This window comes from Cynoglossus semilaevis, chromosome 19 (assembly GCF_000523025.1).
Source record: "Cynoglossus semilaevis isolate Cse_v1.0 chromosome 19, Cse_v1.0, whole genome shotgun sequence".
NCBI lineage: Eukaryota > Metazoa > Chordata > Actinopteri > Pleuronectiformes > Cynoglossidae > Cynoglossus > Cynoglossus semilaevis.
In genome coordinates this window covers 4,868,065-4,894,100 of record NC_024325.1, presented here as the reverse complement: position 1 = coordinate 4,894,100, position 26,036 = coordinate 4,868,065, and the positions used below count along the sequence as shown (strand labels likewise).

Genomic DNA, 26,036 nt, shown 5'->3' with positions numbered 1-26,036 from the left:
CACCTCGGTGCGTCATGACAAACCTACGTCTGGCTGCATTAAACATATAAATAGCTGCCAAATGTATTAGAGCTGCCGCCTCCTTTAGCACTTGATTTCATGTATGAAAAAGGACGAGGTTTCAGTGCACATGCATTTATGCAGAGGAGTGGCATGAAAAATGTATGAAAACTTCCCTCGTTTTTTTTTTTTTTGTTTTTTTTTTCTCGCACACTTACTATGGCTGCCACATCCAGCCTACAGGCTGTGCAAGTCTAAACCTGGCTCCCACGCTCAGAACATCATGTCCACTCATCCATAAACGTGCACATTAGAGAGCAAAGTGTAGTGGCTCATCAAGACAGTGGATGGAGGTCTATTTGACACCAAACTGCCCTGTTTACTCAGCCGTACTGATGTTTTACATCTGGCTGTCCATCCCGCTGAACCAAGAAGGACAGCAGACACGGCGAGGTGTCATGGACGGCAGAGGACGGAGGTGGACATAGAGCAGTGGCATATGCCATGACATATTTCTTCTTAAAGGTGTTTACAGATTTGAAAAGTAAACAGGATGATGAATTATCCCATTTCAACAAACTGACATTGGGGCAAAATGAGGTCCAAAATTTAACTGGAGAACTGAGACAGTACTGATTAAATGTAGAATGCTGGGTCAAATAATAAAAAAAACGGTTGATGACTGCCAATTATAATTATAGTCAATTTGTTGTAATGCATGAAACAGAAAGATTGACATTGGTCTTTACCATACGCTACAAGTGATTGGTGGGCCAGGGTTAAAGCCCAGTGGGTCATATCTGGCCCACCGACCTTATATTGCCCAGGTCTGTCTACATGCTTCTCTTTCAATATATAAAGTTTAAAAAAACAGCAGGTCAGCGAGAGAGGAGAGCAAATGATTTACAATCAACAGGAGCTCACAGGCCTGCAGCACAGAGAAGCAGGAAAAGAGATGAATGGATTATTTGTACTTGACACAAAGGTATTCTGTTAAATGGGTCAGAAGTGTGTGGCTGGCCGGAAACTCTTTAGAAAAGTAGTGGAATATACAGCGTTGTCATGTACTGTATAAGAGAAAAACGAAGCCATGGGTCTGTTTGTACTTGTCTGAGTAGTACTGACCTGGTTTAAAATTAATTAATTAATTAATTAAAATTAATTAATTAAATTAAATAACAAATCAAGGGAAAACAACAAAAAAACAATAAATAGTTAAAAATCTAATTATCTACTTAATTCCAAATTTAACACACAGTTTTGATAAAATAAAATTAGTTATTTTTAAGTACTGATTACAAAGTATGCAGCCAAAAATGGTTTGATAAAATAAAATTAGTCATTTAATTACATCATCAATGGTTGTGTTTCAGTGTTTTTGCACTTAGTGGAAAAACTTTTTTTTGTTATTTAGCATTGAATGTCATATTAATTTATAAAAATTGTATTGACTAAATAGTGAGTTAATTGCAGCATCAAACTCCATCTGCTGCTGCGTCTCTTGAATGCAGACTGAATAGAAATGTTTCTATTGGTGGTAAATTCTTTATCCTCCTCAGTGAAGGCAACACTAGTAATTATATTGACTTCTCACAAAACCTGCCGCTAGTGCTGTGTCGGTGATGGATAATTTCCCTGCTCTAAATGCGTTTTCCTGTGTTTCCTTTCAGTCAAACCCACAGTGATACACACAGATATGTTTGTCAACAGCATCGGCCCAGTGAATGCCATCAATATGGTAAGTACTAGTTGCAAAATTGAAAGATAATGTGCCACAATTGTGTTACGCAACTAGCTGTTGTTTTCTGCATGGCTGACTTATTCCAGATGCATACTTGGCAGAAGGAGTGGGTGTATTTATCACAGGTATACTTCCTTGGCCTGCGTCCAGCTCTGTGGGAAGTGAGGGCATTAAGATCCAGAGAACAGTCGCTCTTGTCTGTGGAGCTGGCAGAGATTTAGCGTTTTTGCTCAAACACACTTCAGCAGTGCAGAGGCTCGCTGTCATTGAGAGTAGGTCTGTGTAATCACTCTGCTGCCCCACTGCCCTAGCGTGGCAAACCAGCACAGGTGTCAATCAGCTACAGTACATACATTAAACTACTGTAGAGGCTTTTACACTGCGACGGGTAAATATGCTCATCGGTCCCAAGCACTCGACTGCTGCAAGACACCTCTAATTTTAAATTGGAAATCTAATTAACACCCCAGCAGTTGTGTGGCAGCAAACGGCAGCCAGAATTCAAAGTAACATATTTGCAAACGGCTCTGAACGGTGCCAGCGTATTTGCTATTTTCACCTTGTACTCGCCAAGACTTGAGGTGTCACCTGTACGAGGTCTTTGGATTATTTGCTAATTTGAAAAGCCTTTTTGTTAACTGTTAGATGTTCTCTGAAGTATCTGAGCACCAGAATATATTACGGTATTCTCCAGAAAATTAATCATGCTTTTTCAGGTTATCTGGTCCTGTGACTATTATTCTGAAGCAACTCATATATCAAAATATACCATATATCATCTATGGCCACAAGAGGATACAGTCTACTCTCAGGACGACGAGATTAAACAAAAAAACATAACTAATACTAATTCTAATACTTAGAATTTAAAGTACTGATTACAAAGAATGCAGCCAAAAATGGTAATAGAGTGGCAAAGAAGTAAGCTAACAGACTAACTGGTCTGATGACAACTCATTAGAAAAAGAGGCGGAGCTTCATCTCCCTCTGAAACTGGACTCAAGGATGAATGGATTCACTAATGTGGAATAAGATTGGGACGAAGGTTTGATGAATCCAGAAAGCTCTCACAGAAACAGTTTCCTTTGTCAATTCTGCTCGTATGCAGAGGTGACACTCCATTTTACTTAGTCTACTCTGAAACACCCACTCTCAAAAATAGAACACTCACAATATGGTTGGAAAAATAAAGGCACATTTTTTTATTAAATTAAGCTGCAAAAGACTTCAAGGTTTGTTAAGTGAGACCTTCAACCCTCCTACACCGAAGCTTTTTAGCATCTGACTACAGTTGTTAAAAGGCTCCGAAACCTTGACTTTTTTTATTTTTTATTTTTATTTGAACTAATCATGTTCTTTTTGGGGAAAACACATAGTATATACAGTATATTTTTGCATTGTGCAAAAATGCTTACTTATTTAACGTGCTATGGCCCTTTTAGGGTTTGTTTCCCCCGCCTTCAGAAACCACAGCTTTAAACAACACATCCCAGCATTCAAAATTGCAAAATCAAGTCACTGCTTCTCCTCCATAGCTGACAGTCGCTTTCGGCTCTCAGGCCCTGCCTCTGTTCTTATGTGTAAATGTAAATGACCATTTAACTGTTCGCAGCTCTGACAGGTATTAAATGGGAGACACTGCGTTTTGTACGGCTTACAACAAAAGCCGCTGGTTATGAGGTTTTCTTATTACCTGAGTTAAACATTTGGAATTGTTAATTGCACTGTTGAACATTTAATTTTCAGGATGAGGGCGTATGGACGGTCTGTTGTCAGCACAAGTCTTTAGAAGAGAAAATGACTTTGAACAGACACTGTTTGGTCTGAAGGGAAAAAGTAACTAAAACGAGCTCAGGCATTCAGTGTTTATTGGGATAGAAAACAAGGAAGAAGAAAAAAAACCTTTTTTGGAGCTCACTTTTTGATTCAATCTAAATCCACTTCATAAAGAAAAGCCATGTTGGAGACAGCACAGTGGTGGAAAAGTCAGGTTTTTCTGAAGACGATCAAAGATGTTATAACAAACATGAATATGACCGTCTGTTTTCTCTTCAGGAATACACCATTGACATCTTCTTCGCTCAAACCTGGTACGACAGAAGGTTGAAATTTAACAGTACGATGAAGGTTCTGCGTCTTAATAGCAATATGGTCGGAAAAATCTGGATTCCCGATACATTCTTCCGCAACTCTAAGAAGGCAGACGCTCACTGGATAACCACACCAAATAGAATGCTCCGGATCTGGAACGACGGTCGAATACTCTACACCCTCAGGTAAAACAGTATGGACGACTGGGATAATGAATTAGTAGTAGAGCTGACGTCAGCACTGGTCATTGATTCTCGATCAATAATTTCATGAATTTTAAGACTTTGGTGAAATTATTGAATAATAATCCACATCTCATGGATTTTAAAGGTTAAGTGCCTCTTGATTATTCTACACCCTGGGATTTTCATTATTTCCTCAGTAGTAATTAAAAAAAAATAATAAAATATATTAGATTTTTGACAAGGATCACTATTTTATTTGACTTGTAGTATTTTTTTTTGTTTGTTTGTTTCTTTTCCTCTCACTAGAATCCATCACAAACAACAAGCCAAGTGTAGGCCATGAGGCGTTCGACCATTTACAGCATCTCTGCATTAATGATTCATGAAACTGATTACTGTGAGGAGGCCCTGGGCAATTTTAATTTTGTCATTTCCATTTCCACATTAATTAGCATATGGGAAATCCGTCTTCCTGAAAAAAGGGCTGAAAGTTGTCATGTGAGAAAGGAAAGGCTGCAAAAACAACGCCTCCAGCTATTTTTTTTTTTTTCATATGCTATTCTCTAAAATAAATTGCTCTGAACTGTGATGCTTCTTACACATTTCTAATTGAGGTTGTATATGATTTGTGAGATATATTTTAATATTTTATCAATTAGTCTAGTGATGGTCTAATGGCCCGTTCTTGCCAGAGGATTTTAGAGTCTGGATGCTCCGATGGGCAGGAAGGAGATGACATTTGCCTTTTAGCCTCTTTATAAATTACTGTTTGTACAATAGTAACTGTGTGTGTGTGTGTGTGAGAGAGAGAAGTTATCAGGGTAAAACAGATGGGTATAATGAGAACTGTATAACATTTGTTAATCAAGAGAGTTGATTAAAGGGGAATATTAAGTGTGCCTTCCATCATGTTTTGCATCCCATCATAAACAGAGCTGACGTTTACACAGACGCCACAATACATCATCGGTGATAATGGGAGAAAAAGTGAACTCTTCTGGACTCAATCAAGCCTTGATGGATGTTCTCCTGAGCAAAACACTACCCTCTCCGCTTCATTAATTTGTTAAGGAACTCTGCATTTAACCACTGGTTAATTAGGATGACCGCTGTGTTTTGGAGGACAATGATACATGACAAAAGCGAGCACGCGGCTGGATAAAGTCATTTAAGGTCATTCTCTCATTAGGACGAGTTTAATGACTTTGCCTTCAACGTCCCCCATGTTTAAACAGACGGGACAGATGTGAAAGATGTCAATTTAATTTCCTGCCTCCGTTCAGTGAGGCCTGGTGTTAATGCTGATAATGGCTGGAATTTAGCAGAATATTAATGCATATTATATTTATATTTGAAATGTCAATTTTAAATACACATTTGTGTGTGCCTGCAGGCTGACCATTGATGCCGAGTGCCAGCTCAAACTGAACAACTTCCCTATGGATGAGCACTCGTGTCCCCTGGAGTTTTCAAGCTGTAAGTCTGGCCATATGCTCTCTCTCACACACACACACACACAAACACCCTTACTGGTTAATGTTATTTGTGAGCCCTTGAGGTTGACACAATGTATTTCTCACCATTAATCCAAACCTTTACTGTCAAAGTTTTTCCAAATGACACACTGACCAAGAAGACAGGAACATGTCATTGAAGTTTAAAAGGCAGATACAGCCATTGGATCATTTGAACAATGCATCTTGACTGTACACCACTGATTGGTCACTGCTTGTTAAACTACTGTTTTGCATCTAAAACAGTTTTATACATCATTAATGAAAAAAAATGTATGTGTTTAATATTTTTTATCCAAATAATTCATTCATTCATTCGACCATAGTAGGTACAGTCATCATTTCAGGCTTTAATAATAGACCGTCCTGTTACCAAAGCTGAAGAGGTGACTGATTCAAGACAAAAACAAAAAAGTAACATGAAACCAAATGAGTTAGCTTCTCTGTCTCAGGTTCTGTGAGTGTGTTTGATATGCTAATGGTACTGCAATGGATCCACTGAGAGGTGCACCATGGGATATTCTTGAAATACAAAAAAGATAAAAAAAACTCCCCTTTGAGTGCTGCTGAGAAATATAAAAGAGAAAAAGAAAAATGAAACGGAGCCATTAATTTAGAATTTGATGAAAGTGTCTGTTTTCACGACTTTGGAACTCACTTAAACCATGGTACGGGAGCTCAGTGTTAACAAAACTGAATTTGTCAAATGGCGTGTTGTCTTAACACATGCCAGAGAGCAAAGAGCCTCGTCACACGGCACCGCCTCCTTCAGCTCTAACCAAATCACACAGTGTTCAGTCGTAGAACAGTCATTTTACTCAATGTAAGAGCTTCATTTAAACACCTTAATTACTGTTCCAACTTACAACAGTTGTTCCAGAGTGAATTCCTAACACCCGACTTCGGCAACATACCGGCTTCCCAAAAAGATGCTTAAAGAATAATCTGTCCACTGCGTATTGTCGGCAGGGGAGCAGACTGTCTGTCTGCCGGGCAGTAATGTGCAAATGAGCAGATCCTTCAATTCCCGACTCCTGCGAGGTCCAGTAATATCGGATGTCTGAGAGCACTTTAGTCATAAAGCCTTTTAAAGTTTGCAGTGAGGAAAGTTGGTGTGCATTATTCAAGCTGCTCTCTCATCGGCTGCTTGCTTTTTACCGCAAAAGTGGAGATGACACCAGACTGTAATCTGAAGAGAGCTGGCTGAAAAATGTAGCAGTCAGACTTTATTAAAGTAAAGATAAATGTTTAGTGATGTCCAGTCACAAGACGAATTTAGGAGTTCACTAAAATGTTGAGGTTTTCCTCACACAGATTTGATCCCTTTTTAAAAATTTAGCTACGTGACAAAAATTCACAAGCGACCATGGTTTGCTGACCACAACTAATAAATTAGCACTAGTAATAAAATAAATATGATAATAAATAATAATAATAAGAAATAATAAATAAAAGTCCCTCTACAGCAGTGAATCACTACAGTATTGAACATTAAAACATGTCTTTAATTTAAATAAATATAATTCTACATCTAAGGCATTCTTCAAACAATTGCATCAAAATGCTCTTTATTTCTTATGTACGTTATTCACTGCTGTGTGATGGAGGTGAGCAACAATGCTCTGCTAAAATAAGCCAGAAGCTGTGACATTTTATGACGGTGCTTACACGGCAGGATCTCCGGGCTGCAGTGTCTGGGCCTGGTTGTAATAAATAGCTTCTGCTGTATGTCACATCTCCTCAGACTTTACAATACAGCCCTGGTGCTCAGCTGTGAGGGCAGACGTATAGACAACATGCTGACTGCAGCAATGTCAGACTCAGTAGTGGGATGTCTCCATGACATGTTCGAGGTTTGGCAGAACACATCCACACTTGACCGAGCCTGTTGTTCTAGATTGATCTATTTACATCAAATAGTTATTCCTGGGGGTCAACTATTACATCAATGTGCACTTAATATTGAATTTGAATAATTGAGTTATTTTAATACTAGAATGTGATGCAAGGGAGAGTGAAACATTATTTGAAAGATATTTTAGATGTCTTCAACATCTTTGACAATCAGGTTTTTAGCTTTAGAATTTAAGATTTGAAATTTGAACAAAATCCTAGTCCTTTAGAGATGTCAACCTCACTTAGATTTTTTCTGTGAGTGAATCTTGAATTGAGTCAAAGCAGCTGGTAGTGTGTCCAGATTTCAATGGTGGAAATGTAGAGGAACATCTTGGTGTTTTTTCATCAATATTTCTGTATTTAAATATTAAACATGTCTTCACCTTTTTTAAAACTTCAAAGTAAAAGAAGGGGATTTTCTTCAAATAGAAAATTGCCAAATGTCTCACTTTACCTTGACACAAAATAAAAACTGTTGTTTCAGAAATTGTTGTTTACCAATAGAGTGTTTAGAAGAGCACATTAGAGCCTATTTAACCAATCAGGAATTTTTATAAAGGCAATAAAAATAGATTTTTTTTATTTTTGTAGCGTTACCTCTCTCTACTGACTCTCAGCTGAGTTCCCTGTCGTTCCTACTCCCCTCTCTCTTGCTCAGATGGCTACCCCAGGGAGGAGATTGTATACAAATGGAAAAGAAGTTCAGTGGAGGTGGGGGACATTCGCTCCTGGAGGCTCTACCAATTCTCCTTTGTGGGTCTGAGGAACACCTCCGAGGTCGTCAGGACTGTCTCCGGTAGGAAATAAATCTATTTCTTTTGAAGTTAAAAAGGTCAGCATGTTCATTCAGTAAAGGCTGAGTCGTTTGTCAGTGTGTGATAACGGTCACCGTGTGCCATAAAAGTGATGAACACCAAAGGGTTGCAGCACACACCTGTGATTCTCCGTCTAAGAAAATTGGTAATTCATATCAGCTCAAATTCAGTTATTCACCCGCACCACTGTGTCGTGTTAACGGACACGGGGGACCTGAAGTCAATCACATCTGTCGTCAGTTTTAAGGTGGAGCACAACTTGAACAGGTTGCCAGTCTATTTGAGGTGCTGTATAGAGACAAATCATTCACTCTCACTGGTCAAATGTTGAACTTAGAAGATAGTATAAATGTAAATACTTCATTCCACATTACAGTATTTAATAGAAATAAAGTCGTACCATGATTAATATGTACAGTACCCTTTCAGTTCAATGGATGTTTTATAAAGCAACATACATACATATATGCATACATAGCACACATAAAATAATATTAATTTAATAAAATTTCATATTTTATTTGAAACTGTATTTTCATTAAATCTCTAACTCTGTGTATAAATTACTTTTATATACATATATGAATTATGTATTTTATTATTTTATTATTTTATTAAATATTATGAATGGATATCCATTCCAGACAACCTTCTTCTTTGCACAACTTGTACAAATACAACACAAACAAAAACTTTAAACCATTATCAATGTCACAAACCGTCCGATAATTCTGCCACTTTGTTTATCCAGCATCAAGATTCTGGCCACTTTCTGTTTTAAATGAAACGCTGCTTCACTTTTATTAGCTGTTCAATTATCTTTGTACAGATATTTATTGTGGGGAGTCGCATGTTGTTTTGGCTGCTCTCCAGTTGCTAAAGTAAAGCCAGTGAATTGGGCTGCAGAGTAATTACTCTGGCAGTCAAATGAAGATCAGTAGGTCTTTTATATTTATAGTTACGTATTGCTTCCTTATCACAGTAAGAACCCAGACTTGTTGTGAGTCGCTGAGTTTAAAAACAGCATTCGTTACACGTTCAGGTTTTGTTAATGGGGATTATTTAACTCTGCATCTGCATGTGCAAAAAATGTGTGTACTGTACCATTTGGTTAACTGTGGAACTAATGATCAGTGCAATGATGAACCATTATGTTGCAGGTAGTACTGAGTGATTACTGAGGGTGTAAAAGGCTGTTGCATAATTATGTTTAAAAAAAACATTAAAACCAAACTGTGCCACAAACAAATTAACCATCTGTATTTGGACCTGATGCATTTTGGGAAAACTGGACCCTTAAGCGCTGACCTCTGTATTATAATATATTATACAAAATACACACGTATGAAAACACACACACACACATATATATATATATATATATACACACAATCTCTGGTTTGAATACAACGTAGTCTTTGGAGTATCGAGATTCACTCAGCCGTGCTGTTATTTGTCACAGTTCAACAGAGTGTCACTGCACTCCAATTCAAAACACACACCAAAGGCAGAACAAAGTGGGGTTTTTTTCGGTGTGGTTATCGGCCTTACAAAATTAAAGCTTAGTTCAAAGCGCTGCAAGCTGCCTGTAAATAATTTGTTTTTTTTTCTGTGTGTGTTAATCACAAATGTTTCCAGTGACAGCATGAAAAGGAAATAGTCGTTTGAGGATGAGCTGTCAGATAGAACTCACAATGTCCTCTTACATTGTGTTACAGTCTATTTCCACAAACTGCCATCTGCTCTCTTATCTGGGAGCTCGACCTTGATTGGGTCTGGGGGACCTCTTGTCTCACTTTGCAGTCAAATTGGGTCCATGCTTCAAGATTCATGAACGCAACATCTGTTCAATAAAAGCCTTCACTTAGCCTAAATCTAAGAAAAAACAGCTGCCATTCTTTTGTGTCATTATTTTTAGTATAGTCTAGTAGTTTCCAATCTGGGGGGCGGAGTGTTGTAATGGAGGGCAGGATGGGAGGTTGAGGCCTGAGATGAAATTTATGACATTTATTTTTATAAGCTTTATAAATGAATCCATGTTAGTTCTCAGTCATTGAGGTCATTTTTTATTCATAGTGAAGTAACGGTCAACCAAGATGTTTTTTTTCAATAACGACAGCACAACAATGTGTACCTGTGAATTTCTGACACTACTCAATAATATTACTTTATATAAGGAAATCGACAGCAATTAATTATTTGTTCAATTATAAGACGGGACATGTGTTTGTTTATTTGTTGTCTTTTTTAATGGGACATGCCGAAGTGTTTTTGGCAGGAGAGTTCTTTGGTAAGGGTAAGCCTCCTGTCATGAATGATGCATATTTGACCACTTCCGTGCATGCACCTCTCAGTACTTGTCTCTGTGCGTGTGTTTGTTTTTTATGTATTTACAGCTATTCTTAGAATGACCTTCCCAAAGCTATGGTGTGCTCCTGTTGTCTGTGTGCTTCAGCCTGTGTGATTCATTTTGAGTAGAGAAGCCCAGGGACACATCAGTGGCCCGTTACCACCACTGTTTGCAGATCATCCTCTAATGGGGCGAATCTGGAGGCTCTGTGATGTTTAAATTGAAGTGTAAAGGCGAAGGGGAAGTAGTCAGCCGTAGAAAAACGTCCACATCCATTCCCTTAATACACATGCCCACAAACAAACACACGTGTGTGTTCTATTATTAAATTCTTCTATTACTCCACGGTGAATAATCCACAGTGGAGCCATCTGTGTTACTGTTTCCTGCTCCAACTCAACTCTGGGTCCTCGACTTATATCGCCAAAATTACAGTTCTTTGGCGCAACGTAGCACGATTTTTGCTCGTTGGAATCCATATATTGTATTTTCCAGAGTATTTGTCACACCAGTTACAAAAAGGTATAATTTTAATATTCCAAGAACATAATTTAACACAAACGCTAAAGGAAATGGAAACTTGAAATACTTCTAAGATTGAATCAGAGTATCTGATGTTATTGTGGTGACGAATTCTTTTTTTTTATACGCCATTTTTCAAGATTTTTCCTAAATGTTCCCACTTCTTTTTCTTTCACATTGGTCTTGGACAAAGTGATTGATTGTCTGTGGATCCAGAAGTTACACCTGTATTTAATACACTCTTTTAATGTCATTTTTCAGTTGAACTGCTGCTATTTTAAGAAAATTCAAAAGCCCCTGTATTTAATACACTCTTTTAATGTCTTTTTTCAGTTGAACTGCTGCTTTTTTAAGAAAATTCAAAAACAACATGGTTTTGGTATCAGTGATTCTGTGAAATCAACCAGCAGTGATTTTACTATGGATATTTCAAAGCAAATGAAAGGCAGGACAATGTAACATTTTCATATAAAAATTGTGCCAATGAGACATGGGTGCCTGTCATCTGCTGCCTAGTTTAAACAAAGAAATATGAAGGGAGACAAAAACCAATAAAACCAAATGGCAACAGTCTTCCTGAGAAAACCTAAACATACGGTTGCTGATCAAATAAAACCCCGGGGAAGGTTAAAACATATTAAATGAAATTGTTCTGCCTTCAAGTGTGTGGGGTGTTGTGCTCAATTTTGTTTCAGTGTCATAAAAATTCATGACAAATGTCAGGCAGGTAATACAGGAAGATGTACAGCTTTTTATATGCTGGAGTGAGTGGGGAGAAAAAACAAGAGTTGGGATGAAGAATGGTGTTTTTACTGCAAACCAAAAAAAAGTCAAAAGTCAAATTAACACAATTAAAAAAAAAATTATTTAGTCACAATAAATAGGGATGCAATGATTTCTATACCAGTATCTGTATCAGACTCACTTCATCTCAAAAATAAGCCGATACTGAGACTGGACCTTTCACCGTAACCATTTTAATTTTAATTTTAAAAGATGACTTTCACTATATCTTGTTAAAGTGTCTATTACACAATGATTTATATTTATAATTGTGGAGATGGTCACTGTCCTCCTGATGAGTCTCTCTCTGTTGGCCTTTTGTTTCTGGATGATATTTGTGATTTGCAGAAGTGGGAAGAAACAGCCGTGACGCAGCCAGGATTTGAGTGTCAAACTAAATACCAAATCCCTCTCCTGTCTTCTCTCACTCACACACACACACACACACACACACACACATACCTTCTTAGTTGACCTTATAATAATTAACAACTCAGAACAAACAGGGCAACCAATGTCTGCATGCAAAAGAACTCACATTTGAAGTTTTCTGTAAATGCGTTGGACATTTTCTCTTTTAGGATAAGGAAAATGACACAGGGCAACGTTGAGTAAAAATCGTGAGTATAAGACAATTTAGTATAGTGATAATTTAGTCAAGTGGACTTTAACATTTTTAACATTCAATATTTCATCGTATTCTTTCTTCCTGTGAAGTCAGTAAACAAAAGTTAATGCCAAGAATAGTTATTTATTATTAAATGTATAAATTAATAATTATATATAGATATAATATACAACTTGAGAAGATTTGAAGATATTGTTAAACAGTGTCTAAAACAAAACATTTCCAGTTCATCCAAGCCCATAATTTACATATAGGTTGAAATTGTTATTATGTAAATTTGTTTCTTCATTAAACTGTGGATGTATTTCAGTTAGTGGTGTTGTTTTGTTTTGTTTTGTTTTGTTTTTTATGGGTGATGTTGCAACTTACAGCTAACAAAAACACTATAGATGACTGTACTGTTTATTTGATTCATTATGTGTAATAGGACTAATTTGAGTATCCATGATTTAATCAGTAAAACCACACGGCCTTAGGTAATGAAAATGGCAGCGACTCAGTTGGCTCATTCGCCGTTGTCCATGTTTATCCATTCAATTTGGATTCAAATTACATTAATGCTTTGGTAAGGATGTGTGCACTTCATCATTCTGACATGTAGAATCATCTTCTATACATGTGTGGTTTCTAAAAGACAATAAAGCCACAGCCCCTGATGATGTGATGGTGACTGGTGAATGGTAAAACCTCTATTTTGTGCCAAACCAATGTCCGTAACTGAGCTACAACAGCTTGTCATAACTCTGATGGTTATTCCTTACCATGTATAAAGCCATTTGTGGAATTGACTTTGTTCAACAAACCTCTCATAATCATTAGATTGCAAAGTTTATATTATGTTTTGTCAGTTTTGTAACAATATTGTCAGTTTCATTCCCGAATTGAAGCCCATTAAACTAAAGGGCGATGAAGGTTTTGGCTTTTATTTGGAATTTCCTACAAAACAGCCTTTTAGCTTTGGATTTAAATGCTGCAATTTAACTTTTGCAGATGCATCTGTCAGTTAAGATGATAAGATTAGGACATGCACATTTAACAAGGCCCTATCTCCCTGTGAGAATTGTGACTGCTCCGTCATGTCATGCACACAGCTTCAGGTGACAGACCATCCACAGGCATGAAAACACACGGAGGAATGGAAGAAGAACTGTGTGCTTGTGTGTGTGTGTGCGTTCGTGTGTGTGATACGCTTGATCTCTGTTAGACCTTTGAAGATCTCGAAGGTCCAACTTGTCACAAAACATTTGTTTAAACATTATTTTTGGAAAAAGGGACCAGCGCTCTTTCACACTAAACTATTAATCCAGCGTTGACAGCATGTGACATCGCCTAAAAATATCTTTTAACTTCTCTTCACTTCCTTCTAAAGCCTTCAATTATATTTAAGGAAACAGTTTTGACAGTGTCTTACTACCTGTCATAAATTCTATAAACAGCCTTGCACTTGATAATTTGAGAGCTGTTATTGTGTCTGAGAGAGGGATAATAATCTGTCCCTGTCACAGTGAACACAGTGTTAACCACAAGGCAATCAAACAGTGTAGCCTCCTGTCTGATGTTTAATCATACTGCTGCTGCTGCTGCCGCTACTGCAGTTCTTCACCCTGACGACGCCGGGCCTCTTTTTTCATGGTGACATAATCTGGCTTCCCTCTGCCTGCCAGTATTTGCTGCAGCAGACAGAGGAGAGGAAATGCAAAGCTGTGGTTACTACACGGTTAATCAGTCACAAACAGCCTCTAGTCATGTCATAGAAAGTGGTGAGCCAGAATGGTCTGTGGGTATTGTTGACCCCAACATCTAGCCATGACATAACTGGGGTCATTAGCAAAGCTCCTGTCTTTCTCACCTACAAAATGACATGCACAATAGCATCTGCTGTCACCTCTGATATAAATGACCCCTGGCAGCGGAGGACCTCAGCACGACAAGCTGTCAGCAGCTCTGCAGCCTTTCTGTCTCTATTGACTGGACGGCCAGCATGGGCACCAGGTCTCTTCTTATCACTGTCCTCTGTGATTTATAGCGAGGTTGCAAACATATGGACCTTTTTTTTTCTTTGGTCAGCGTTTTACTTTTCAGTCTTTTCCGACTAATAACTCAAATGAATGCTGATTAAATGAATGATTGCCTTGGGTTCAATACTTGACATGAAAAAGATGTTTATCAGTTTGTGTTGTTCTGTGTTTTCTTGTCTCTGGTTGAGGAACAATACAAAGCTTTTTAAAAAATATGAGTATTAGCATCCTTTTAATTACTGTCCATTGATTTCATCAGTTCACAGAAGATATTTTACTCAAAACTATTTTACTGCAACCATTTTCTTTCGCATGGCCATTTAAATTTTCTATCATGCCTGAAGTTGTAGTATCAGTACTTGATTTGATCATTACTCAATACCGAGTACTGGATACATATAGAGTAAATGGCTAGATGAGAGCACAGTGACAGCTCCTCTACAGTCATTCACAGGAGGAAAAGTTGACCTAGGGGTAACAGCCTTGTAAACCAGAACCGTGTATAAACCCTGTGAAGACGGAGCGTGAGCCTTGTGAACACGCTCACTTGCTGGCATTGACAGATGGAAGGTTCTTGCAGGGTGAGGGTAAAAAGTAAGAAAGTTGTTCAAGTGTTGAACGCTTTAACCTCACAGCTGCATTCTTATGCAAACATTATACAAGAACTATGTGTCCGGTACACATCCGGTACTTCCTCTGTATTTATTTTTAGTGCTTGGCTCATACTCCATATCTCATTGTACTTATTAAACAAACAGCAATAACAAGGCAAAAATAATTACTTCATGTATTGAGGGGTTACAGCTGGAACAACATGCAGCCTTGACAACCAGGCAAAGTGAGATGTTTGGAAACACTAGAGCCAAATTATAACAAGTAGTAATGACTGAAAGATAAAGTGCATTTAATGTACACTATAATATATGTTTGTATGGAAGACCCGAACAGGATATATTGACAGGTACATGGCAAAGACATCAACTCAAGTGTAAAACCACCCACTAGTGGCAGTAAAAAGACAGGAACCCCCCCCCCCCAAAAAAAAACCTTCTGTAACAGGGGACATTTGAATGGAATCAGAAAGCCATCAACAAACTCATTTATTATACAAAGTCAACAAAAGCACAAGATCTGCTGAAAATAAGGTCATCAACCAATAACACCCACTCAGATCCTCCTCACAACAATCGTGCCCCAGATCAAAACTAATGCAGAAATAAACAGGGAGGTTAGAATAAAGAGGGGGCGGTCCTTACCACAGTCAGCCTCACTCCATTGGTACAAAAGCCATTATCATTAAGAGTCTCAGTAAGTGTGAGGGAGGCTGCTGACCAAGCTCAAACAAACAAATTAAGGGGTTGTTTTTTCAGCCATCAGGGGTCCCCGTTTTGGGCCCATGCTCATGTTATATTAATGAAAAAACAAAAAAGTGGGCTGTGGGACCCATGGATAGCAGCCGTGGCATGTTTCTGGTACACCAAAAACTGATGCAGCACTCTGTAATTTCCTGTGAGCCTGCCTGCATCAGCAGAAAACAAACATGGTGATATGAACAGTCGTGGTCGTGCTGCTGGAGGTTACTGCACTCACTTTATTTAATAATACTATCAATGGCTGGGTGAACAGTGGAGCATGCTGCAATAAATCACCTGCCCCGACACTATGAGGACTCACTCCTACATACTTCATATGTTTGCAGTCATAATAAACACTCGCTGCCTAATCAGCTCGCTCACATGCAGTTATTGGTTATTTGGCATTGATCGTGGGTTGGCCTGATCTGCGTTGCACACTTTTTCTCATTGGAGAAAATTATTAGCCAGCTGTTGATTTCCCAGCTGTGCAGCCACAGACACGTGTCACGACTACGCAAGCAGACTATTACACACACACACACACACACACACAGTTCTTGTGGAAATCAAATTTGAGGAAAAGTAGATTTTTATAATTGGTCAAGGACAAGAGAAGGACACTACAAGAAAGTTTGAACAGATGCAAGTTAACAAGGACTAGGTGGTTATTTATTTATGGAAGCAGTGAGGCTGATTACAACTTGGGTTAAATTCACTCTGCTGACAGAAGGAGCACACATCTGATTTTCTTTCTCAAATCCAAACTACTTTTAAGGGAGGTCCTAAATCTGTATCCAATGTGTCCAATGTTTTCAAAGGCATAGATGGGTTTCCAAACCCAGAGGCTGTTGCTTAGGTGGAAAAACTCTTCCAGAGCAATCTGCAACAGCCCCATCTGTTGGGAGAGCTGAAGCTCTCTAAATAATGACGAAACAATCAAACTGACAGCCACGGATTGAACAACGAAATTGACAACCACACTGATGTGTGTGGAATCCATATTTACTCCTGTGAATGCAGCATGTGACTTTACGTCAATTTAGGGCTGCAACCAAAAAACCTTAATTAAGTAACACGACCTTCAGTCTGAACATAACCTAAAATTCTCCTGATCGACAAATGTCTCGAGCAAGTCAGAGGGAATCAGTTCACCAAATGTGCTTATTTGTTGTCCTGTTGTTTGTTGCTCCAGGGGACTACGTGGTGCTGACTGTCTTCTTCGACCTGAGCAGGAGGATGGGCTACTTCACCATCCAGACCTACATCCCATGCACACTAATTGTTGTCCTCTCCTGGGTCTCATTCTGGATCAACAAGGATGCAGTACCAGCTCGTACATCATTAGGTACAAATGGCCAAACTAGACAACTTCCTTGAAATGTTTTCTTTAATCTGTGCTCCATATCTACTTGAGCTTGAGTTAAGATGAGCACAACACAAACATATTTATAAAGAAGGTTTCTCCGTGCTTATATACGCTCTGAAATTTTTAAACAGCCCCTGGGTGGATATCTTTCTCTTTTGCTATTTCCGTCCTTCTTTCCACCCCCTCATTTTTTAAAATACATTCTCTCTTCTTTTAACCCTTGGAGACTGGGCAGCTGCAGAGAAATAGTAGTGCATCTTGATTAAAAGAAACCCCGCCTGGCACATATGTTTTCTTGGATGCTCTAATGAGGCATTAATTATGTAGTGCATGCAGCAGAGAAGACGCATAGATGCAGCATCAGCACAGTAATAACACAGGTGGCCACTGCACCTGATGCAAAACAGGACACGAGTTAACAAAAAAGGTCACGGTGAGGATTTCAGGGAATAGAACTCAACCTTGAACTCCAGTGGACATCCTCTGAAACTCACCCACAAGTGCCTTGTTCTGAAGTCAGCGTTTTGGTCAGATGTTACAGGCTTTTAATCTTGACCTCAAGTCCATATGATGTCATCATTAGAGAACTGGACAGAATGCAAAGCCACCCTGGCAGGCAGACACACTCATCCCTCCTTACTATTGTCATTAGAGTGCCTGTCATTAATCTCTCTAAAAATAGGTTGATGTGTTTCCTTGTACATCTGTAGCTCGATACGTGTGGTCGGGAAAAACAAGAATTAGTAACAATAGTCACAAAAGGTTATTAGGAAGATGCAGCCAGGCAGGTAGTTAAAAAGCAGTGGAATGATGTGGTTGTCAGTGCGTTAACGTGACCTAGAAATATGACAATTCAATCACAGTACAGTGCTCTTCATATGTAGACAGACGTCTTCATAAATAGACCTGCGAAGTCTATTTAAAGACGGAAACAGTGTGTGTGGTTGGTGGGTTGTTTACATTGAGGTTGTGTAATCCTGCTGGTGGCTGGTCTCACAGTGTTCGTGAATGCATTTCCTCATTAAGCAGACAGTAAGCGTGAGTAAAAGGGTAGCGGGTTACCAGATGGTGGATGAGTAGAATAAGAGGTCAGTGGCTCTTTAAGTGTAAACCAGTACAGTATGTGGATCAGAGGGACAGTAAAACAGCTGCTCACCCTGTCCCCAGGGCTGTCTCACTATTAAGACACTGCCATTAGACATTGACAACCATCGTTAATGCAGCATGCAATATGTCAGACACCGATCTTAGCATCTCTGCTGCTAGTCTTCTAGAAGTAATTGAAGATATGAGCACATTTGGAAATGTCCTAATTGTCTTTGCTCTGCCCTGACGTCTTCACCAGGGATCACCACTGTCCTGACCATGACTACACTCAGTACCATTGCCAGGAAATCCCTTCCAAAAGTCTCTTATGTGACTGCAATGGACCTGTTCGTCTCAGTCTGCTTCATCTTCGTGTTTGCCGCGCTCATAGAGTACGGCACGCTGCACTACTTTGTCAGCAACAGGAAGCCCAGTGCCAAAAAGGACAAGAAAAAGAAAAACCCGGTAAGAACTGGTCAGAAATCTATTTCAAAAAAAGTATTTCACTTTTGTATTATTCAGCTGCAAAGACCAATGACTTGAATCCTGCAGAGTGTGATTCACTTGATTTTCTTTCCTTTTTTTCCTGTGTTCACCTCGTCTTTTATTAAGGTGAAAGGTCAAGTGTCTTATGACTCTCTTCCATCACCCGCTGTTGTAAGAAAAGCCTTATGAAACAAAGAGAATTCCCTGCGAGCATCGTAAATGAAAGTCAAATCGTCAGTGTGTCTCGACAGCGTGTACATCATGTATAGCTGCGACCGTTTTTATAATCTGCCACACACATCTGCTTCATTTGTGATGCAGACCCACGTCACATGACTCAAACGGTCAGACACAAGTCTAAAATCTCTCAGGAGATCGTTGCGTTATAAAGTCAGGTACAGTTACCGCTCAGGAACAGCAGGTTTTTATCTGTGAATAATCCAATTATTTGGATTTTTATTATAGAAAAATATCAAGACAAAAATATCCAAAATTATAAAAACTTCTAAAAAGTTTTATTTTCCTTCATTTTCTAATTGGGTACAGTGACACACTATTCCTGAGTTTTATTGAGTCAAACCCCCTTTGTTTACTCAGTGAGACAGGTTTTATTTTTATGAATTTATTTTTGTCCAACTTATCATCTTGCAGAACTTCTTTTCAAAGAAAGGTTCTCGTTAGCTGAGAAGCATCTTTGAAACCCATGCCGTGTTTTTGGACTGCATTCACTAGAGTTGAAAGATATTAGATCCTAATCCTCTGGGTCTACTGTGCTTGGATGAACAAGACTGAACTGCAACTTTTGGGGGAAAGTGGGTCACTGCAGTTTCACCCGCTGAAACTGAGGTTGTTGAAATGTCCCGTGTACCAATAAATGAATAATGAGATGGAAGGTGTGATGCCAGTTTGACGTCTCGGTGGTTTTCAGGGCTCTCTGCATGACTTGCCAAGATGTAGACGAGGTGAGCGCGTGCAGAGACTGGCCGTCTTTAATGGAAAGTCTCCTGATTCATTTATTAATATATATATATATATTCTAATACAAAAAAGTTATGGAAAAACCAAGGTTTATTTTTTGCTTGTGTGTTGATTTAAGTGTATTTTGTGTACGTCTTCAAATTAAGAGTTTATGGTTTCATGATCATTATCAGCAGTATATTAATCGTTTTTTATAAACCTTATAAACTCTTGATCTAACTTTATAAAGTCATTATTTAAATCATGTGCAATGTTTGTTTTTTGATATTTCCTGACGAGAATGATAAGAATCACAGAATATATACCTTAAAAAATGCGTAAATATTCCTTAATGCGTCTCCCCTGTGTGTTTCGTCTGCTTCTCTACTATAGATGTTTTCTCATGTAAAGTTAACAGTTAAAGTCCTTGTAACTTGTTACACCTTAGTTCTGTGTTAACTCCTTTAGTCCTTTATTGATGTTTCTCTGCATTATTTATTTGTTCTTTTTTTTTTTTTTTTGTCGTTGTTTTTTTTCCTCTCTCTCAATTCTTCATATTCTTTGTTTCCTGTCTGGACAAAAGCTCCTGCGGCTCTTTTCCTCAAAGGTATATTGCCTGTGTCTGACTGCATGTGTCTGCTGCATTTTGGCCCCTCGAGCCTCCAGCTCAACTCTCTGCTTTCTGCCTGTTCTAAAGCAGAAGCCTCTCTCTTCTCTGTCCTTATGATTTCCTCTCCTCTCTGTCCTCTACAGCGACTAACTAGGCATCTGAGATGACTGTAAAGAAAAAAGAAAAATGGCCACTCTGCAGTGCACAGTGCGGAGGCAGCCAGCCAGATATATTTTTCACAGTTTTTAAAAAATTAAAGAAGCATCCTGAGCCTCTCCTGTCCAGAATAATGGAAAAGTCCTGGACCCTGTGTGGATTCTTTCTGGCTCCCTCTGTCCTGTTTCACTTTTTGTTGTTGTTGTTGTTGTTGTTGCAACCTCCGTGATCCAGCAGCTGCTGCAAAAGCATCCTCTTCTTTCCCCCCCTTTTTTTGTGCCAGTAAATCTATACCTCTGTGTTTGCTGGGCTTCCAAACCTGACGCTTTCTGCCGAGTCAGCAGAGCCTTAACAGACTGAAATAGACAACCCCTGCACTGTTTAAGTCTAATTAGATTTGGAGTTCCGTCCAGAGGATTACCTCATGCTAATCTGTAAATGTTCAAAAAGCATCCAGAGGGGAGCGCTGGATGAGAGCCACGGTACACATGTCAATATTGTTAGCATCGATAATCTATTTCTGGGTCAGATGCACTTTGATTCCAAACATGTCTTCTCTGGGAGGTTGTCTACGTTCAGCCAGTTAACGTTGTCTTTGCCACTTTCCTTTTCCTTTTTTGCTAACACTGACTGAGCACCACTGAGCTTGACCAGCCCGTGTGGCAGGAAGCTGTTACAGCTTCCTCTGCTTTAGCTTTCACCGCACTGCAGAGCGACCGACCTCTTATTTGAGCCGTAACCCTGGTCTGCCTCAACAACTCAACAAACTGTCCAACAACGACGATGCAAAAGCTGAAACTAACTTGTGTGTTGCTTTGTATGTGGTCATGTGTCATTTTCAAAGGCAGACGGACCGTGACGTGAGGAAGATACTGGAAACTATTTAGTTATGTTTTTTGATATGCAAAGGCTAAGACCTATTTTTGCAGAAAGTTGCACCTGAACCAGATACAAGACAGAAGGTGTTTTTGTATCTGCATGAAAGTCACAGCAGTCTGGAAAAATGTGTCGCTTTACAAACAATTTTCATCATCTTAACATTTGTTAATCTCTTGAACTCAGTAGTATGCATTAGCTCTACTCCTGTTTATCAGCAAGGTCAAGAAGTTTCCCATTGTACTAAAAAGACAGTATGGAGGCAATTTTAACCTGCCGAACAGACGGAATTCCAATTATTGTAAAGGTGACATGGCAGTGTGTGATAAAACCTGGAGAATATTGTCGATTTGAATGCTAATTTTCTCCTTTTAGTATCACGTTCACACACTCGTCACTGTCCCATTTCAGACGCCTTCACAAATACAACGGCACATGCCCTGCAGTGGTGCACACGGTTTGAAAGGAAGGTTTATTTCAGCCCATGCAGTGACAGAAATACCAGGCTATAGACGTTTCAAAGCTCCTCCATGGCTTGTGGATACATTGTAATCCACTTTCAGCACGTACTAGAAATAGAGCTTTTATACATTTTTGATTAAAACCAACAAACGCTATTTTCAGAAAGTTGGTTCACTTCCTTAAAATGCAATATAAATGCCTATCTTTAATTAATTTTCTCAATTTTCAAGTCAGAATAACATGGGAAATACTCCAGAGATTTGCACAGAACATAGTTCTATTGTTTTTCTAATCCATTTAAGAGAAGTGGGTGGCCTGTCTGCAGAAATTGATGCAAAGCTTCTCCTCTACACAATAAAGTCTTGAAAAAGAAATTTTGATGCAGCCGAAAGCTCTTTCAGCTACAAAGATTCAGTGAAGAAGTGATGGGCTACGGTGTATGTTTTTGGTGCAAAACCAAAAAGTACAAATCAGGCGGAAACAGTAAACTTGGCTTAAAGATGTAGAGACTTTGTGGGATTTGTTCATTTTACTATATAGATAAATGTTGATGGTAATTTGGACTTTGACCTCAGTACACTACTAATGATGATGATGATGATGGTGCTAACTTTATTACCATGGAAAACTCTCTCTGGGCCGGGCTACGGTGTATGTTTTTGGTGCAAACTCTCTCTGGGCTTTGTTCAAGTAATACTTCTGTACTTCAAACTTGTGTACTCTCAAGTCAACATACATTAGATTGTTTTGATGGACACACATTGATTGATAGTATACATGATGGAAAATACAACTGCAGCTGGTTTCAGTTTGGTCTGACCTGTTGGTTTTGACATTTAAAGTGTCTGAAAGCCAGGTAAGAAAGATAAGTGTAGCTCAAAGAGGCGCCCTGCTGTGTTAATAGAAACTCATTGGTTTTTGTGTCTCTGAGGCTAACTGTATAATTTTGTCCTGTTAAAAGCAGACACCCACGGTTGACATCCGTCCACGCTCGGCCACCGCCATTCAAATGAACAACGCCACACACATGCAGGAGCGAGACGAGGAGTACGGCTACGAGTGTCTGGACGGGAAGGACTGCACCAGCTTCTTCTGCTGCTTCGAGGACTGTCGCTCCGGAGCCTGGCGGCACGGACGGTTGCACATCCGCGTTGCAAAGATAGACTCGTACGCCCGCATCTTCTTCCCAACTGCTTTTGGTCTCTTTAACCTAGTTTACTGGGTGTCCTATCTCTATCTGTAGACCCTGCGTGTGTCCAGCCTTACCAAACACTTCATTACATTCTCTATGCTCTGGGCCAGCGAAAGACATTTAACGGAGGAGGAGGCCGACTGATGCACTTAGTTTGTTTGAAGGAATTTCCTTTAAAGATCTGCTCAGAATCTCTTCACATATTAATCATTATATTTGATAACTTTAACAGACATGCAAATGTTGTAGCATTATTATTATTATTACCTAGACGTCCGTGGACAGTTTGTGGGTCTGGAGGTGTGTTTGTACAACACTGACTGCAACTTTTGTTGTCATTTTGTTTGTTTTTTTTTGGGGGGGGGGGTTGTCTTAAGGTTTTTATTATTCTTTGGAACAAATAAGCATTTTCAGTTTAATCAGTGAAAGTAAATATTTCAGACGTAAAAGAAATATAACAATCAGCAAACTGTCACCGGGCAACATTGAACTCAGTACCTAAAGCACTTTAATGCAGCAGTGTTAGAAATTTTTTTTTTTTTTTTTTTTGGATGACATTTTAGCACAATTACACCCCAAAACTTTGTGTGTGGTCAGACAACAGTGATTCTGTTTAGATACAACACTCCATTGTATAAACACTGTATATATTTTTCCTATTATGTTGTGCTTCACATCTACTGCATGCACATTTAAATCTGAACAAACATGCTTAATGATCTTCTACTGTCGCGCAGGCACCGCTGGTTATCACGTAGGAACGAAATTTGAAAAATGTCATTTGTATTTGCTTTAAATGTTGAGAAAACATTTATTTTGCAGCCATTATTCTGCACCGTAACAAATAGAAACCTCCTTTAATTTTCCCCATATCCTTACGATTTCATTTCCAGAAATGAAACATCAACAAGACAAACTCGACAGCACCTACTGTACGACGACAAGCAAATCCAAATTCAAACTTGTTTTACACAGCGTAAATATTCACATTATCTCATGAAACAAATGGAGTCCGTGGTCAAATATCATTTGTAAATTCATAAAGAATGAATGGTAGAGTCATTTTTGTTGTTTTTTTGTATATAAATTAGTAAAAACATCTGTCACACCTTTGAGGTTTTGTAAAAAGGATTATATTTTGTAATTTCAGCCTAGTTAGAGTTTATGATCATACAGTATACTAGACTAATCTTATCATACTGGACTGATGTAGAATACTTAGGGGTAACGTGTACGTATGCGTTTATTTATTTATTTATTTATGATATTTATTGGTTTATTTATTTATCCACGTTCTATTTATTCTCTGAAACGTGTACTTCATGTTTACATCGCCCCTTTAAAGAACCATGAAATACTGTCTTTTTTGCCAAGTATGTTTCTGTTGGACGTGTCAGTGAAGTTTTAAAGAAATATATATTTATCTTGTGATTTCTATGTTGTGGTCAATGTACACTACTCTCACAAACTGCCTGTGGAACTGTTACGTCTGTCCAGCTAGTGAGGTGCAACGTGACGCGTTGCTTTCGAGTAACAGCCTTTGATAATATCAAGAAAGAAAAAACAACTACAAAAAAAATATATAAAGATGAAAATGTTTACGTCTTAGTGGCAGTTTTTGACTCCCACGACTTTCCCTTCAACCAAATCAGTAAATACCGGTCGCTAATATTTTCTGTCATGAATTAACCATCAGTGATTATAAAAGTATTTGTCACATGAGCCACTGTTCCCTGCAGCTTTTTCTTCTCTGTGTTTACATGTGTTCCTGTCGTGGCTCCCAGCAGCCACCTCTCAGTCTCAGCCTGTCTTAAATGTGAACACATGCGAACTGTAGGGTCTGTAACTTGTCAATAGCAGAGTGTACAGGGCCTCATCAGTGTGTAGTAGCTCACAGATTCACCAGGAAGCGACTACATCTTGTTGAAATGTTCAGTCGATAGAAAAGATGCTCAAAGAAAAAAAAAAAGAAGAATGTCCAAAAGTTGAATGTTTGCTACAGTCACGTCCATCCAGACGTTGGTTTTCACATGTTAATAAATGAATTTGTTTCTCTTCAACTTAAGCATCAAACAGCATCAGGACAGTTGTTCAAATGCTGGGGCGGTATTTGAAGGAAAAAAAAAAAGAAACTTATGAAGAACTGACCTGACTCTCTACATGAGCATATCTATTCACAAAGCATGTCATGCAAAGACTCTGCAGAGAACAAACATATAAACATGTTTTATTCATGATGGTTTTTCAAGTTGATCTATTATCTGTTTATTATATTCACGTTTTCTGCGCTCTACTGTAAATGCATATGTATTTAGGCAAACGGAAGAGGTTTTTCCTGGGTAAGCGTGCATGCAGATCAGGCCTTTGTCTGGGGACGCTGTTCAGAATGGAAGCATTGTTCCATCCTTGCTCGCTTTGACATACTGTAGATCTGAATCCAACTTATTTTTGACAAAGTGTTTTTATTTGGGTGTGTGGGCCGTGGATGGAGACCGTTATGTGAAGAGCACATGCAGATATTTTTATTGTTATGTATTTTGTCAAACAGAATTAAAATCACTGCATACTGTAACTACAACACTTAGCAACAGGTAATCAAGAAAATAAACAGATTTCATATGTGTCGTTTCCTTTGTGTTTACATTGAAATATTGGGTGTATATAAAGGGTCTCTGGTCATTTCTGTTAAGGGTCAGCATAAAATATATTCTACCCTATGTACTGGAAAAAATAATTTTCATAAAAAGAATAATTGCACATAGCTGTGGAATTTTACAATAAAATGGTTGATTTACCTGTATGTATATTGTTATTGTTTTGAATTATGATTTTTTGTTTTGAGTGGAAATAAAATGTAGCAATTATCACATCTGCCTTACACACAGAAGGTTCTGGGTTCAAGCCCCAGAGGAATAACATACCTAATGGCGCCTCCTGTGGCAGTCTG

The 26,036-nt window shown here is 38.6% G+C and overlaps 1 protein-coding gene across 4 annotated transcripts in view; it reads left to right on the top strand.

The window, feature by feature from the left end:
- gabrg2 (gamma-aminobutyric acid type A receptor subunit gamma2) overlaps positions 1–25,709 on the top strand; it is a 33,756-nt gene extending 8,047 nt beyond the window's left edge. Inside the window, exons 3-10 of one of the 4 annotated variants that reach the window (XM_008332458.3) lie at positions 1,671–1,738; positions 3,797–4,017; positions 5,411–5,493; positions 8,086–8,223; positions 17,091–17,243; positions 18,610–18,815; positions 20,377–20,400; positions 22,862–25,709. In XM_008332458.3, the coding sequence (XP_008330680.1) occupies positions 1,671–1,738; positions 3,797–4,017; positions 5,411–5,493; positions 8,086–8,223; positions 17,091–17,243; positions 18,610–18,815; positions 20,377–20,400; positions 22,862–23,140 (1,172 nt within the window). In that variant the 3' untranslated portion in view covers positions 23,141–25,709. Of the gene's footprint in view, positions 1–1,670; positions 1,739–3,796; positions 4,018–5,410; positions 5,494–8,085; positions 8,224–17,090; positions 17,244–18,609; positions 18,816–20,376; positions 20,401–22,858 lie in introns of all 4 variants that reach the window. The other 3 variants (XM_008332457.3, XM_008332459.3, XM_017041718.2) reach the window with 3 other exon arrangements.
- Positions 25,710–26,036: the final 327 nt, after the last annotated feature.